General features: G+C 39.0%; 1 protein-coding gene across 1 annotated transcript in view; it reads right to left on the reverse strand.

Moving 5' to 3' along the window:
* Window positions 1-5,879: 5,879 nt before the first annotated feature.
* Window positions 5,880-17,482, reverse strand: part of LOC139210506 (contactin-associated protein-like 4) — a 58,226-nt gene continuing 46,623 nt past the window's right edge. The window contains exons 19-24 of the mRNA XM_070840508.1: window positions 15,469-15,699; window positions 12,399-12,532; window positions 11,110-11,197; window positions 9,041-9,256; window positions 7,464-7,535; window positions 5,880-6,374 (exon numbers count right to left, since the gene is read on the reverse strand). Of these exons, the coding sequence (XP_070696609.1) occupies window positions 6,187-6,374; window positions 7,464-7,535; window positions 9,041-9,256; window positions 11,110-11,197; window positions 12,399-12,532; window positions 15,469-15,699 (929 nt within the window). The 3' untranslated portion in view covers window positions 5,880-6,186. The remainder of the gene's footprint in view (window positions 6,375-7,463; window positions 7,536-9,040; window positions 9,257-11,109; window positions 11,198-12,398; window positions 12,533-15,468; window positions 15,700-17,482) is intronic.

Genomic DNA, 17,482 nt, shown 5'->3' on the forward strand with positions numbered 1-17,482 from the left:
ATGCAAAAAATACATACATGTACATACAGTATATATCCTGCAGGGTTAGTAATAATTACTACAACATGTCCAAATGGACTGAATCTGCCTGGTTAGGAAATAAACTGCAGCTATCAAAATATTTTGTTGGGGTGCACTGAAAAAAAAAGAAGGAAACTCATCTGGGTTCAAATAAATCAATTTGCAAATACATTATTCATCCCTCAGGTCTTCAAGGTAACAACAAACATTTTTGTAAATAGCTCTCTTGCTGGGTGCATACATTGTCCTTTTGCAGAGTGAGTTTGCATCTTTAAATAAATTCAGGGTTTAGACAATACAGGAAATTAGATTTTTTAAATGTCAGTCTAACACTGTTGTGTAAATTATCCAACAAAAATAGTCACATTATACAACACATTATAACACATCTTTCTAGCTTTAGATTCTTGAACTTCCAAGCTTAGACAAATATCAGATAAGCAGAGTCAACAGATCATTTTCTGTTATTTCGCCCTGATTATTTTTGTCATATTTTACCATAGGTTGAAGTTGAACACAATTAAATCAAAGTAAACTCTGACTTCTGCAAGTGTCTTAACAGCAGCATTGTGTGAACTGATCTCCTCCCACGCCGCAACCGGTATTGGCCTTGGACACTGAGAAACCTGGCAAAGATCTATAATCAATATGTTTGTCCTGACCCTATCAACACCATCAGTTGTGATGGTCATTTTGTGCTTTGGTATATAGATTAAATCATATAAAGAAGTCTAAATTGAAGGGGAGCACACGTTGCTATCCACTACTGATTGTAGTGTTTGTCAGTGTTTGTCAGATTGTCAGTGTTGCTTTTGAAAAAAGCAGCACAATAAAATATTATCATTCTCTTTCCCTTTGGTGATAGCTTGACCAGATTATGGTGAATTAACAATATATGTGATATATAGCCAATCAAATGAAGCAGGAGAGCATCAAAATGTGTGAGCAAAGATTCATGTGATGGTTAAAATCAGATCACTGGCATTGTTTTATTGTTTTTGTCAAAATACAGATGCAAAGACAATGGTTAACCACTGCTTTAATCAACTGGCTCTCAGTTGGCTCAAAATGAAAAAAGCCTTCGTTAACATGGCATCAGGAGCACCTGCTTTATGCAGTCATATAGCTAGAGCAAAATAGTTCTTTCTCTATTGCTTCTCAAAGTGTCAGGTAAGGTGTGAAATGCAGCAAAGTGCTGTGAAACAAGGCTAATGCTGAAAAAGAGGTGTATTTATAGGATTCAGATAATTAGGGGATAGAAGCCAAGTGTGTCAACTGACACAGGTGAAGTGAGTGCTTCCCTGATGTCCTGAACTTAATTACTGCTAGTTTGTAAGATTACCTCAGGCAACTGGTGTTAGGATTAGATGTCATGATAAAACCTGTTGAGTTTTTACACTTGATGTTTCACCTTAAACATCAAGTGTATTTGTGTTTCCAGAACAGCTCTATATTTGAGTGTAATATTTGAATAAAACTCAAATCTCCTGTCTTGTGTCCTGCACCCTGTCTTAAACTTATCTATAATGAACAATGGATAAACAGTAATGAGTCCTATGGTAGATATGTTACTTCAAGTATATCTTTGACCCAAAGCTAATGTTGCAAATTTAGTAATTTAGCAAAATACAGCTACAGAGAATAGAGAAATAGTGTGAAACTGAGTGTATGAAACTAATATTTTATGCAGCCACAGATAATTTCAAATCCAATTTTTGGTTGAAAACAGAAAAGAGGGTTTTAAACATAAAGAGATGAATTCCATCTCATCTTCAGAGTGTCTGTGATTAAAAGTTGTCCTCTGGAATTGTTATTATGGCATCGCAGATTAGCCCAACATCCTCTGGGTGTGTTCACCCTTTATCATCATTCTCAGTATTATCTCAGTTCAGGCTTTTTGGGAAACCAAGCACTCAGTGTTGTGAGGGAAACTGCACTCATCTCATAAATATTCCCCACAGAGCAGCGGTGGATTGGGACCATTTAATCTATAGTAAATAGGTGCTCTGTCAGAGGGTCCAGTTAAACTAACCCTGAATAATGATATGAGCTCTCGTTTCAAAATCATCATTGAGTGCAAAAATATTGTGAGGAGGCCACATTAGACATAACATATAGGATGCAATCTGCCTCAGTGTTGAGGTGAGAAAAGAAACAGACTATGTTATAAACTTGTGATGCTGCACTTTCCTCTTTTTCACAGTTGCTTGTTAGTTGCTAATTTACACGTTAAACTTGTAAAAACAAACTGATCAGACTTTTGTTAATGTAACAATATTATCTGCTGAATACTGGTTATGTGTCACATGCAGATGAAAAACACGTTTTAACTGGCACATGGTGGTGTTTATTATTTACTATGAAGTTGATATCAGGTTAATGTGCAGCCCCAAATATTCCCCAACTGCTGCGCTGCTGCGATCACACCATGCCAAAAGCGAGGTGTTAGTGAGGAGGAGGAGGGAGAAGAGAGGGCTGACAGCCATGCTGTGCTCTCTGGTGTGGTGTGGGTGGGTAACTATCACAGTGTCACTCTATCGAATAAAGTTACAAGAAAAACAAAGCCTCCAGTGATGACAGCTAAAAGTGTGAAAAAGAGCAACAGCTCCTGTGATTCCTGTGTCATGTGACGACTCTCAATGCCACTGTGTCCCTCCCAACTGACATCTGCTGGCATAAAAAAAAAAAAAATGTTGTCATGAGCCAAATTTGACTCAGTGGGAGTCTCGCATGAGCAGTCCAACCTGTGGCCTGCATGCTGCTGACCCCTGACGACTGCACTGTCAGTGTGCACACAGAGGCGGTCCACATGCTGTCAGCTGGGCTTTTTAACAGCGCTGGCCGGCTGACATGAGGGACAGCAGGATCTTGACTGTGACACAGCCAGCAGCAGCGCACAGCTGAGAAGTCTTTTAACATCAATAAACATCACATTCACATTCTGGAAGCATTTCCTTGTGTGATTATGATGGATGCACAGGCGATACAGAGCCAGAGGTCTGTGCTGTCGTTGATAATCGTGTGGTTTTTGGAGTTGTTTCTGTTTGCGGTGCTGCCATCCTGTGGGATCTCTGATCAGATCGCAGGTGGTTGTTAATTATCCAGACTGCATTCTGTTTATGGGAGGACACAGCATCACAAAAGCTCATCTCTTCTTCTCTGTTTATCACTTCTTTATTAAATTGACAGCTAGCTGTGGCTGTATAATGCATATGTCCATATGTCTTTTAAGTGTGAGCTTTTAGTTTCTTAAGGCTCCACCTTTAAATCTATATTTAACTAGGTTATATCTATGCCCCGATGAAACAATTCCAATACTTTTTTTTTTTGCACTAACGTCACAGTCCAAGTGCTCCTGTGGTCAGCTCAAGTGCCTCGCTGCTGTGACTTTACGATAAAATGACCCCTGAACCTAAGTACTGCACAGTTCAGAAATTTCCACCACAGCCACATGCAGCCTGATCCATTCAGTTAATTTTTGCTGCTTCAACATTTATCATCACGCATTAGTTAACTAACAATCACACACAAAAGCACAACCTTTAAAAAATTATAACAATGCAACAATGCACCAACACTGGGTTGGACAGGGGTACAGAATGGTACACTTGGAATGAAACATGAGGACCTGTTGATCACAAAATGGATTGTAATCAATGTACGATTGTAATTTTAATGGTATCGTAACATTTCATGTTTAAAAAAATGGGCAGCAACCCAGCTTGAATTTGTTGCAGAACTAAAATGTAGTAGTGGTGCATGTTGATAAATGAAGCTCACATTTTTGGTGTCCGATTGTGATCTAAATCTATATAGTCAAAACTAGACAAAATTTATGGCAGTGCATAGCACATAATGAAGGGTTTGTTGGAAGAACATAATATTGGTAATTGTCTTTACTTTAGATAGCTGAGATGATGTTATGATCTGAGTTTTCTCCTTTTGGTGCCGCAGCATGTGTCATTACAACCCGTTCTCTTGTTGTTCTCCCTAATGAGGTGTTGTTGGCGGAATGGATGCATCCCTCTTTGTAAATAATACCTGCTGACAACCACCCAATCATCTGGATGGTCCTCTCCATGTGTGTGTGTTTGTGTGCCTGTGTGTCAGAGGGTTGGACAGCAGGCGGTGGTAGGCCCCATCACATATCAAAGCTCTGTGTCTGTGTATTATCATTTCAGCTCAGGGAGAGGCTAATTCTGACGAGAATTAGCCTGACATCTCCAGCACCTGAATGCTTCACAAAGCGGCAGATAGAAGTTATCTCCTCTCTGCAGACAGATGCATATTAATGTCCATCAGAAATGTCACATGGTGAAGAAAAGTCCCATCCAATAGCAACTTTTAAAGGGCCAAACAAGCACAGATGTAAATTTATGCTAATCTAATTTGCTGTGTTTCAGCTTCATTTAACAGAGAAATAATTGATTCAGACATCAGGTTTCTAAACCTCAAATGATGTTGCTTTTTGAAGGTTTTTAAAACATGGTCATTGATCTGCCTCAAAATCCTGTGTTCATTGATTCAGCTCTACTTTGTATCATTGCACAAAGACTCTGCTTTTGCGATAGTGCTATTGGAAAAAATCAAAAGGTTGATAGAGCAATCACAGTGCAGGATTGAAATTCAGCTGAAAGGAAAGACAAGCCCGCCTCAGAAAAAGATTAATTAAAGTTTTATTTTCACTGAACAGAACCGTGTTTCTTACTAAAATATCTGTACAAAAATTAAAATCTCACAGCAAGTCACTCAATTACGATTACGCTCCATATTGTCAAGATCATTGTGTTGTTCAAAAGTGATGTACTGCCAGGAGAGAAACCAGACCTCTGACACTCAATTCCACAAAACAATTTAAAGTGACATTCAGTAAACAGTTCACACTGTATAAAGCTGCTCAGTCTGTGTATTTATTAGTTTTACAGATGACGGGGCTTTATTGTAACATACTGTATCACCAGGCTGAAGCTTATGACATTACTGGCTTTCATTTTCATTTGTGTGGTGGAGCGGTAGAAAGCTAAGCCTGTTTCCCAGCATGCCCTCTCACCTTTCCAAGCATGCCATGCTGTTATGAGTAATTTCCCAACTTTTAGTTGTGAGGTTTGTCCAAGTGGTAGTTTGTTGGCATTTTAATAAAGGCTTTTAACTCACTATCAAATGTTTTTTTGCAGCCACTAAACTTGAAGCAGTGGTTTCTGATAACACTACTCACAAGCAGCACAGAACAGAAAAAAATCACATACATTTAAATAATAAAAAAAGTGGAAATTTGCACTTTGGAGACTTTAAAACTTCAAAATCCACCCTTGCTTAATATCTAGCACAAGTTGCTACACAGCAAGGTTATTCTAAATTTTGTATCTATTTTGTTACTCGACTGGTTAGAGGTGAATGGCAACTTTCCATGAATTACTACATGACTTTTTCCCCCAGACCTTCATACTTATTTTCTTTTCTGGCACAGCTTTTCAAGAAATGGACTCAGTGCCTTTACTATTCAGGCATGCAGGAAAGGTACAGAAAAAAGGAATAAAGAAAAGGGATGTAAAGGAAAATAAATATGAACTATACTTTGCTTCAGGCTGTAATGATAGAGAATCATGGTGAATAAGAGAAAATGAGAATGAAATGAAATGCTCAATGTGAACGGATGCATTTTGCCCTCCCACATGTCATACAGTTGGTGCAAATTACCACAACAAAAAAACACTCACTCGCTCAAAAAACAGCAAAGATTCATTATCCATGTCGGAAAATTTTAATCATCCCGGACCCCAGAACAAAGCTGCTCTTCATTTAATCATTTTAAGATCTCAACAGGACAGAGAAATGACTGATTGATATAAAGTCATAATTTCAAGATTATCAAGATCATTAAATATTTACAATTGTTCTACTGACTGTATTGACATATTACAAATTCAACATTTTGTTCTTGTGCATCTATATACAGTCTTTACAAAAATACAGCCACAGAAGCCGAAACAAAAGAAAAGAAGACAGACCAGGAGTGAAGAGTTCTGTTTGTGTCTTCCTGTGTGGTTGAGCCACTGCTCAGGCTCAGTTTGTAATGTAAAGCACTGAGGCTTGACAAGGCATCTCCGTCTCTGTCCGTCTCCTCCACTCCAGCACCACCAGGTCAGCAGCAGATCCAGCCTCCACCTAAATAAAGTATTCTTTCTGGTTCTCACTCGGACCGCTCTGTGAGCCACTGAATGCCAGCTCCGGGCTGTCATCAGGTTTTACTGTTTTTACCTCCTGGCTCTGACATGTCCCTTTCCTTCTGTAGAGGACTCGGGCTATTATGGCCAATGCCGACACGGTCACAAAGATCACCACCGCTATCACACCTGCAAAGCAGAGAGATGGCTAAAGTTACAGTGGCTCAGCAATTATTCACATAAATCACATGATTTGGAAACTACAGGACATTAACATTATTGTTTTGTGGACTGAGCAGCTTTGGCCTTAGTTTGGGGTTGTTCTCTTCTCCCGCAGATGGCAGCAGGGTTTCCTTCAAGATTTCTCTGTTTTGCGCCATTAATTTTAGGATCCAGTTAAAAAAAAAAGATTCAAAAAGAAATTCACAACTTCATGGAGCAAAAATTGGAGATTCCCACCATATCAGTTCTTGGCATTTTGTGGTTATCCTGAATCTGACTTCAATTCGTGATTATACAGCCACAAATAAAAAAGAAAGTGTGCTGTGGGAGTATCAGGGGCATTTCTCTGTACCCATGAGTTGTGGAAACAATCCGATTTTGGTAATTCAGATGTTGATATTTTGGCATGCAGGTATGCAGATTAGGATTGAATTCTGTGTGACTTTACAAACCTTGTTTTGAAATGGGACAGATTAGAACTGAAGAGCCAAATTAGATCTGAAACATCACATTAGGGAATGAAACTCCTACTTAAGAGCAACTGGCCAGTGGCCCAACAGGCAACATCAGATTGCTTTTGCTGCCTCCATCATTAGTGGTGCAGCTCATTTTCCACAGGCTCCCCAGGCAATTTCAGCCATTAGGAGGTCTTTGCATCGGTGTTAGCAATAAAAAGAATGTAAAGTTGTTGTACTTGGAGTATAAAGTAATTTGTATTCCAATTAGTTCCTTTGTGTGCTCTGACACCGTCAGGCTGTTTGAGGGACAACTCAGGGCTTTCATTTAACCTGCTATACAGCATGCAAGTGTTATGAAAATGACTGCCTGACAACTAATAAACAATTCAAATAAATGAAAGGTCAATACACAACTCAAAATTATACATTGAATATGTCAGTTCTTCTCTAACAATTTGTAACAAGTTGTAAGTCCTAACCTGTATCTTGACTGACCTCTTACACACCATACCATCCCTGCTTGCTTTACAAAGAGTTTTTCATTATCATGATTGATGATAATAGCAGTGTGACAGGGAAAATCGTGCTGCTACAGTACCTCCAATTAGAGCTGAGTCACTCCTGATGGCATTCACTAAAGGCTGACCTGTTCCCACTGATCCAGACTGGCCTGCAGCACAGAGAGACGTAGGAAATGGAAAGGAGAGACAGAGATGTAGAAGAGAAGGGAGAGAGGAAAGAGAAGAGAAGACAGATGCAAAGGAGGGATTGCAGGGGAATAGGAGTGATGAGAGAGAAAAAGAAGAAATGACACTGAGCAGATTAGAACGGAAGAAAAATGAGAGGAGCAAAGAGGTCATTCATGACTTGAAAGCTAGAAATGGAGGAATGTACTGCAGAGAGATGCTCAACAGGGAGCCAAACAGGAATCATATACAGGCCTAGCATCAGCACAGATGAACATATCGCTCACATTGTAGTACATCTCCACACAATTCTCTGTGTGAGTGACCACAGGGGAAAGATATGGCAAAGGAAACTCTCTTGCCTGGTCTGAATTAATTGTCTCATGTAGTGGTCATTAACCCAGTGTCATGACATTATCACAGACCCAAGGGCCCATTTGTAAAGTCTGAGATGTAGCACACACAGAAAGCCAGACAGTGCTGCCTACGATAACCTCAATTATTAACTTGAGCCAGTTGAGAAAGGTGGTGCTATATATATACATATATACACACACACTATATAGCTATACTATAGTGTCTGTGAGGTCACCCATAGGTTTCTGAAGAACCGTTATCAAGCCCGGAGTTTGTGTTTTCTGCTTGCGGGCCACTATTATCTCACTTATTAAATCAGAAAGTAAATATTTCTGCAACAATTAGAACCTGTGTGGAACAGGCTGCACCCACCACAGCTGAGAGAAACATCAGTTCAGGAAACACACCCCTTCTTGAACTACAAATCTGTATATTTTACAGTACAGTTGACCATTCTCCAAAGAATCTGTTTTATATTGATTTCCTGTCTTCCAGTGAGCTGTTGTTATACATAATTCATTCATAAGTCATTCATTCATACAATATTTCTTTGTATGTGTGTGTGTGAGAGATATATGAGATATGTGAGACAATCCAAACCAAAAAGAGAGCATGGATAGTTTCCCACAAGACTTGATATTGGGAGACGTGAGACTGGAAAACATCATATATATAATAGACAAGCTGAGTCATTTTTTCCCTTTTTCCACAAACACAGTATTTGCAAACACAGTCTTTGTTATGCACTGTTAGCAATGTGAGCCATCTGTCTTTATTTTGTGTTCAGGGAAGTTTGTATTCCACCCAGGAAGTGGAAAACAGCCAGCTCTTACTGTTGTAAATAAACTGCTTAAGTGTTTAAGTTGCTCTTCTGGAGCTATTGGCTGTTACTGTACCAAACAGCTTCAGGTAAATTACCGCTATCCTGCGGGTGTACTCTGATTTGCATGTAGCCGAGGAAAACAGACAGATTGCATATCAGATCTGCAATGCCGCCAATGTGGCTAAATGTAAACAGTGTATTTAATTGCATCTTTTTCTTCCAGGCACGAGACACTTGAAATTAAAAGAGTAAATGGAGCCTCAGGTGGTGACGATGCTGATAAAGCAAACAACATAACTGTCCTCTGACCTGATAGGTGGTGTGTGGTTTCTGCTGCGTAGGGATTGGCTGAAGTAGAGCCACAAACCGACTTGACCAGTTGGCCAGTAACGACGACAGGGCTGATGTCTGGCTGGAGCAGAGCAGCTTTCAGAGGGCTGACAGAGTTAAAGAGGACGGCAGACAGACAGCCTGTGAAACCCAGAGATGCAACCCGAAACAGCTCTGGGTCCAACTCACCAGAGTCTGGGGAGAAAGACAAAGTGAAGGTTTAATAGTGTGTTTAAAAATATTTGGATTTTCAATGGAGAAACAATCACATTTACTGTCCCTGGATATATCATATACGACATCCTAAACCAAATATCAATGGCTACATCAAAATATGCTGATAAAGACAAGCATTCCACACACACAGCGTTTGCAGTGGCGGTGCACTGCTCCTGGGTCAGGGAAGTCCCACCGCCTCTCATCTTATTAACAACCTATTTCTCAGTACGTCTCTAAGGGCGCCATTCAAAAATAACATAACTAGGTCACGACAAAGTAAATTACTCTGTCTCACTAGGCAGAAAGAAAATAAGAGCAGAGGTATTTTGGTAGAATGGTCTTTCACTCTGAGAAAGGTTGACTCCCTTGTTTTGTCGAATTTAATTTCACGCAGAGGCAAAATCATCAGAATCAGCATGTATTTTTCTCATTTTATCAGAGCAGCCTGATGTGTCTGACTTCAGGAGAATATAGGCCTACCATTAAGCAAAAGCTTAATTGTTCAACACTGCGGCAAACCTACGGTATATGGACAAATGAAAATGCTGCATGCTCTACCGCTACAGCTTTCAAGAACAAATAATACCGCAGTATACCCAAGAGGTACCAGATTGGCCAAGGAAGATACAATATGTATGAGGTGAAAGAGTCACTGGCATCATTGAAGCACCCATAACCTCCCAAGACAACATCCTCAAAAGTTGTTATGTCTTTCATACGTCTAGCAGTATGAGTGACCTGTCTGCATAGTTTAAAAAGTTGTTGTGTACAGCCTTTATCCGAGCACAGGAGCAAACAAGAGAGAACAGGTCGTCTTCCTGAGCTGACTCACAGAATTGCTGCCGGGGTGATTATTAGCACATTTTAAATGCATTGTTGACCAATAGATTGTCAGGTAAACGGTACATAATGACCACCAGTCTTTACATTGTTTGACACTGACATTGTGTTTGGCACAAGTGGCATAATGGTAGCATATACAATATTGTGGCAATACGTCATTGGCAATAAAGAAAGCCTGTGTCTGAAATCTCTTCTTACAACAAATGCACCTTATTATGCAGCCTACTGTAGAATCCTACATTGGGTGCTAAGTAGTAGCTCTGTTTTTTGTTTGTCAAATATTGTGTTTATTTGATACAAAAGCCTAAAACTCAGCCTAACTGAAAAACAGTGGACTCGTACACCAGGTAGAGTATTACAAAGTGAGACAAGAGTCACGTGGTTAAAACAAGAACTCTTCCAAAAGCCACACTGGAGTCTCCGAGGCCAAATACTTCCTACATCCTGAAATTATTGTCAGACTGTCAAAGATTGAGTCTGTCAGTCTGTTGGTTGGTCCCAACTTTGGTCCCAACTTAAATATCCCAACACTATACACTATTGGATAGATTGTCATGAAACTATGCTTATTCCAGGAAAGTCCCGGAAAAAAGTAAAAGATATTTATAATGAGTCAAGGACTGTGTTATATATTTATATACATTTGTTCAGTTATTTTCTCAAAAGAAGAGCACCTTTGGTAACAGGTGGACTTTTAATAATCCATCTAGTTACAAACTCTCACATCTCTCGCGTCTGACCTACCTCCTCCTAAACTGTGGTGATTTGAATAATGTCTCATCTTAGTGCTTGTGTTTATATTTATTTATGTCTGTTCTTTATCTTCTACATCTTCTAGACAACAGCTGCTCCAGGGATCCAACCAGCATCATGAAAGTTTCTAATGTCTCATTGTCTGATGAGGCAGAACATCTCTGAAATGAGTCTGTCTGAGTGCTTTGTAGCCTCAAAGGCCTTGTCTGGGTTTTTGTTGCTGTCTCACTTACCGCGCACTCTACCAAGAACCAGCAACCTGATGGCATTGAATTCTACATCAGATGTCAGGTTGAAGTCCTCTTTAGTGTTCTGGTCAATCTAAAAGAAAGCAAATGATTTCCTTTCAAGATTTAAGTTTTTGAAAAAAAAAAAAGAAATAGAAAAAGAAATAAAAAAACTTCAAAACATACAACTGATTACACAACTGAAAATGTTGGCAATTTGTAGAGAACTGAAATAAAAGTGATAAATATAAATATAAAATAAAAAAGTCTTATGTTCTTGCGATTTTCTTCATGATTGCACAATTTGGTACAAGTTTATCTGAGCCTGAAAAAACCAACCACACAACACAAAGCAAAATGATGCAATTTAATAAGATGGGTAGAAATTCTGGTTGGCGTATATTATCAGACCTGGAGATGAGAATTAGTGAGATTGTCCCCCCCAAGAAGAATGACACTATTGGTTGTTTGAGTCAGTGCTGCAAAACAACATATATTTATCTTCAAGTGACAAAGCCTTCTAGCAGCCATAGTAATATGTATTTTTTAGTCTTTAAAATGGATGACATGCTGCTAGTTTCCCATCCCACGTGTTTATTACTGAAACAGTGGCGTTTGTTATGATTTTAATGTTGTGACTTAACCATAGCATGCTCACAACACAAAATGGATTTATTTTTCAGCAATCATTTGTTACAGATTCAGAGGGCACAGACAGATGACGATAGTGGTGTCAGATTAGAAAATGCTTCTGTGTCATTTTAGATGACATGAAAAATGTATGTTTGGTCTTTTGATTTGGAGAACTTGTTGGAGTTAGTTAGTTCAGTGGCATGAGCGCTGATATTTAAATTTAAATTTCATGAAAACAGTTAATTACTGGTACATCTGTAACAATAAAGGCATATTCATTTGATATTAAAAGTACATCTTACTTAGTTTAATGTATTAGACAGGACCTGACAAACCCAGCTGAACATTTTTAAGCAGGAGGATGTAGTGCTTAAATGTAGCAGAGAAAGTCTTATTTCGAAGGTATGAGAAAAAGCAGTTTAAGAGGATTGGGTGTTTCCGAGCTGCTGCCATCATATTTGTATCCATTGTTTAACCGCAGCCAAGCCGTTACTGTCTGTGATTGTTTCCTGCAGCTTGTCGGCTGTGATCTTCTTGTAGCTTCTCCTGCTTGTCACTGAAGTCAACTGACAGAAGGATGCTCAGGAAACCTGGGTGGTCCTGAGTTTAGTACTGACTACGAGGAATATGTGTGTGTGTGTGTGTGTGTGTGTGTGTGTTACCTGCACAGAGACAGCGTCTGCCAGTCTCCTGATGGTAACAGCATGTAGTTGTCCGCTGGCGAGGTTCCTCACTTTGCTCGTCAGGATCTCAGCATCTTTGCTGTTGTCCAGTCTGTATCTCACCTCCAGTTTGTCTGCACACACAAAATAGCAAAACAACACACTGTTGTATTCCTGTCTGACTCAAGCATAGAAAAAGAATGGGCCTCCCGATATACAAACAAAGCCTTTAAAATTAAATCTTTCTAATATGAAATTTCTTGACCAACCTTTACTTTATTATTTAAGAAAACCTCGTAAACCTTGTGCACTATGGCCTCTACAGAATCAAAGAAACAACATTTTTGTGATGAATTACAAAGAATATAGAAATTAGATTAAATTCTTCTTGGGCTTTAAAAGGTTTTTCACACACACAGTACTGTTAATAAATGAGAAACCATACATAGTTAACAATTTATGGTTCTTAATATTCACAATCTCTTTTAATATTCAAGATTTTAATTAATAAATAAAAATTAAACATTTCATTTCCATGAATTACTAAAAGCCTACTAAAAACTCTTAATATTCCTCGTACCAATCGTCTACTTTAATAGAATTTAGAGAGTATTAACATGTATTGAGAAAATCTATCACTCAATTCAAGATTAAGATCAAACAAAGATCCATTCACATGAGTAGCATCTGAACTCTGCAGGCTGTGTGGATGATAAGACATACAGGAAGTTCACGGATTATACATCATTCATATTTTTCAGCAGTGATAATTATTTTTGAATTATACTTGACGTTTGCCTTTTGTGTCACACTTAGTTCAGTGAGAATTATTCACCAGAGGTTTAAAGAATGATCAGACAAGCTTATTGACAAGATGCACGATAAATGGAAGAATCATTGCCGATTAGACCCAGTCGAGACATCTTTATTTTACAGTAGGTACAGATGCATAATCTTAAAAGGAATATCTCTCTGATAAGAGACTTTTGTTCGTGAGTAAAGGGTGAAAAGCCACGCTGAGATCTGGATGAATGTGGGGCATAACCTCTGATGAGCACAGTGGAAGGAGCTGGATGTGATGAGGAGTGGAGGTGAATGGGGTGGAGCAGAGTCACATTGATTTTCCTGAACTGACCACTGACAGCAGCAGAGAGCGGAGCAGCTTTACACCCTTGACAGCAATGAGGTGACTGGCTCAAGAGGGTCAAGGCAAAAATACGAGTAGTATAAAGGTGCAATTTGTAAGATTTTACCCCCTACTCCGTGCTCTACATGAAACATTAACATTAACATTGTGACAAGTGCAAAAGTGACACAAGAGACACAAAATTAAAACGATCTAAAGTAGAATACGCCAGGTATAAAAATGACTAGAATAAAAGTTACAGTGGAGTGCAAGAAATTAATAAATTATTTGATTTGATGAAAGACAGAGGCAAACAGAAAAGTGTTCAGCTTTGATTTAAAACAGCTGAGATTTGCATTGTAGAGTTTGTGTGTCTATGATGTAGGATTTTGTCAGCAGCTATGCATGTCTACCACTCGGTGTTTGTTTACATGCCTGGGGTGGTTCTAAATGTAGGCATATTTTCAAGGACAAGAGCAAACTAACAAATTGGATTCTATGCAGAGACATTAGTGTACACACAGTTTTGTGCTCTGGTGAGTTGGACGGTGGGACGCACAAGAGGATCACTTGTGCATTAGGAGGATCAGTTCATAGTTAGTCTTGGTCATTTTAATGGGGTTTGATGAAATAAGTAAAATATAGAATCCTTCAAAGTTATGAAAAGATATACTGTATGAAATTAGTAAGACACATTTTGTCTCATTCACAGGTGTAGTTGCACCTTCTCTCATTGCTGCCAACAACACAGCACAACATTAACCAAGCTGCTCACAGTGTTAGCACAGCACCGTTTTGATACCAAAACAAATCTGTTCCTCAGATTTACTGGAGTGCTTCAGTTTTAATGCGGCTACCTGCCGACTACCTGATCATCACCGTAACTCTAATGACCTGCTGGCCATCAGCTTCCTCCAGTCTGGGTTATTAAAGCAGCCTATTCACAGTCTATTTACAGCTAATGTAGGTGGAATCCCGCTTGTAATAGGTTTATCAGCCTTCTTTGTCCTTTCCAATTCAAATGACCCCAGTTGCCACTCTTTTGGCTGAACTCATGGCAACTTGATTGAACACTGAAGTGAAAGGCAGCACAGGAGAGGAGAACTGCATGAAAGGAATAATGAGGAGAGCAGAAAGAGAACAAAAAGTATTTGAGAAAGAAGAGGAGAGGGGTGACAGGAATATTGTTTTAGGTGAAGAGGAAAAGATTATGGATGATTAAAACAACCACAATGTCTTGACTCTGGGCGCATGATAGTGCCTACAGAGTATTTTTGAACAATAGTTTATATGTATGATTATACATTATAGTTGTAAACTTTGTATATAAAGTTATAGTAATACACCTTATATATTACAAAGAAATGCAATGAAATATCTCTCCAACTATTTAGAATATGCAATAAAATGTATATTATTATTACTTATTACTATTATTTAACTAAGCTGCTGGATAATACATTTTATTACATTTTGAGTTGATGTAATTTCATTGTCCAACTGCTAAGAGGCTTTACATTATCCCTCTCTACAAAGCATCATAACTAAGCAACATGGATAAAAAGAAATTTGGGAGTTTTCATTGGTCAAAATGCTGCTTACATTTTGATTCAAGGGATCTACAGAGCAACTAGCACATTAAATTGACAGTGACAGCAACATGCACCATTAATCCCAATACCATACTTGATTATTCAGGGCCAGCTGGTGAAATCCAGCAAAGTAGACAAGAGACCAAGATAACAGGAAAAGTTACAAAAGCAATGGAGTCTGTTAACAAGGTACAAAAGAGGAAGAGACAAAAACGTCCACCATTCAGTGGAGAGCTTGAGAAGATTAACCTCATGATGATACTGAGGACAAGCCAAATGATCTGATACACCAGAGTAACCATCAACAGAGGAATGTAATCTGTGTTAAAGATACAGAGGATCGCATGCTCACCCTGCTTGTTGAGCACCAGAGCCAGGTACTCTCTGTGGTGAGAGCTGACGTAGAGGAGCAGAGCGGGACTCTGGTTGGTCCTGAAGCTCAGGGAGATGTTTTCTCCTCTCAGGGTCATGTCAGAGTAGATGGAGGAGGGCAGGGCACTGCTGCTCATGTTTACTTCGCTCAACACTGGCTCCTTGAAGACATAGCTGACGGATGTTCCTGACTTGAAGCTGGCTGAAACCTCTGCAGGGAGGGAGATAATGTCAGAAAGTTTAGGTGCAGAGTTGGTGTCATTTGTAACTGTACAGTAAGCAGTAATGTTGTGCATTTTTGAATGTGATTCTCAGAGACAGTGTGACAGTTTGATTTGTATTTAAATTTAAAGTATATACCATATGGCTTCACACTGCATCTAAGTAACAAATAATCTTGCAGAATTGGAGCATATTCATATACTGCATGTACAGCGCCTCAGCAGCATTGACAATGTCTAATTAGTGAGCCAATGAAAAAGTAGTCACAGAAAACCAGCTGGCAGGTGAGTAGAACAATAAACTATTTGGCTGCTGATTGTAACACAGTTGTGTATATGCAACCTACATAGCAACAGACCACACAGCTGGGCTTGTTAATTATTTAATACATATGAGGCTGTGTTACTGTGTGGATGTGATGACTCAATGTTGCAGTGATAACTTAAATAACAGGAAGCCTGGGTGTGCATTCTTATAACAACTCTTGCAAAAGCTTTTATTCTTGAAGACATTCTTTGTCATTTCCTGCACTAAATAGACAGTGATGTCGCATAACCTGTTTAACACTAAGGATTTCAGAAAACTTTAATGCAGTATATCAACCCTACTTTTTGCCTTCAGTATAGGAAAACATCTCCAGATTTTTGAAACATTCAGGCATACAAGAGGAGAAGAGAAAACTCAAAACTAGATGATTTATTAGGCAGCTACAGACTTTATAAATGGCCTCAAGATATACTGTACATCACATTTCCCATAGGATCAAGACGTTGAGTACAGAGTGGTGCAGTGTGTCCTGAATGACAGTAGAGCTCCTGTATATATATATTTATAGCATATGTAATTGTTGAATTGTGTGTTTGTGCCCCTCCAAGAATCTAGTACGTTTGCGTGTGTGACCTCTTTAGTGCGCGTGGTTTCCCCTTGTATCTCTTTTATGTGTTTTTCTTTATAGACCACTTTAAGGTGCTGCACTGTAACACACATTCAGACGCCCTATTGGAGGTCAGCAACTTTTGGGCACCAACCAGTTATCAAAGCTTCATGGTTCATTTCTGCATTGAACTGATTATCTAAACTCGGTCTCTCTCCTTCTGTAAATTTTCATTTATGGGAGTGTTATCAATATATCAATAATCAGGTTTAATAATCATTTAAAATGAAATAAAACACTTAGCATTATGCTAGATGTGTCTTTAATTATAACAGTGTCTATAAGTGAGAAGCTATCTATGCAAGTGAGTAAGGACTGTGTGTGCTCTCTGTGTACATATGATACAAATTGATGGAGATGTGGACACCATTGGTTCCAGGAAATAGTTAATCTTAGAAGAAGGCCTGGTGATGACAAAATAATGTTATTTAGATGGGGCCAGACTTTTGGGTGTAATCAGAGGACATAAGAATCCTGTTGGACATAAAAATGAGTGCACAACTGAAGCCTACTCAGATGCTCTCGAGAGCAGCGCAGTTCATTGAACTCTGTTTTGTTGTTCAATAAATCCACCATATACCAGACGTTGGAAGACTCTGAATGTTTCTTTGATCGAAGTAAAGAGTGTGAGGTAGAAGCTCTCATCTCAAATGGCCCTGGTGAAGATTTTCTCCCACACATTCAGATAATGCCAGCTTTTAGGATAGCTAACCATGGTATAAGCTTAACCTCTTAAACCTCTCTAACCCACCCCTCCCTCCCTTTGTGAGCCTGTCGTTTCCTACTGACGCTGTGCTGCCAAACAACGTTCAAACACACAAAACTTTACTTCGAATTT

The sequence above is a fragment of the Pempheris klunzingeri genome, chromosome 12 (assembly GCF_042242105.1).
Source record: "Pempheris klunzingeri isolate RE-2024b chromosome 12, fPemKlu1.hap1, whole genome shotgun sequence".
Lineage (NCBI taxonomy): Eukaryota > Metazoa > Chordata > Actinopteri > Acropomatiformes > Pempheridae > Pempheris > Pempheris klunzingeri.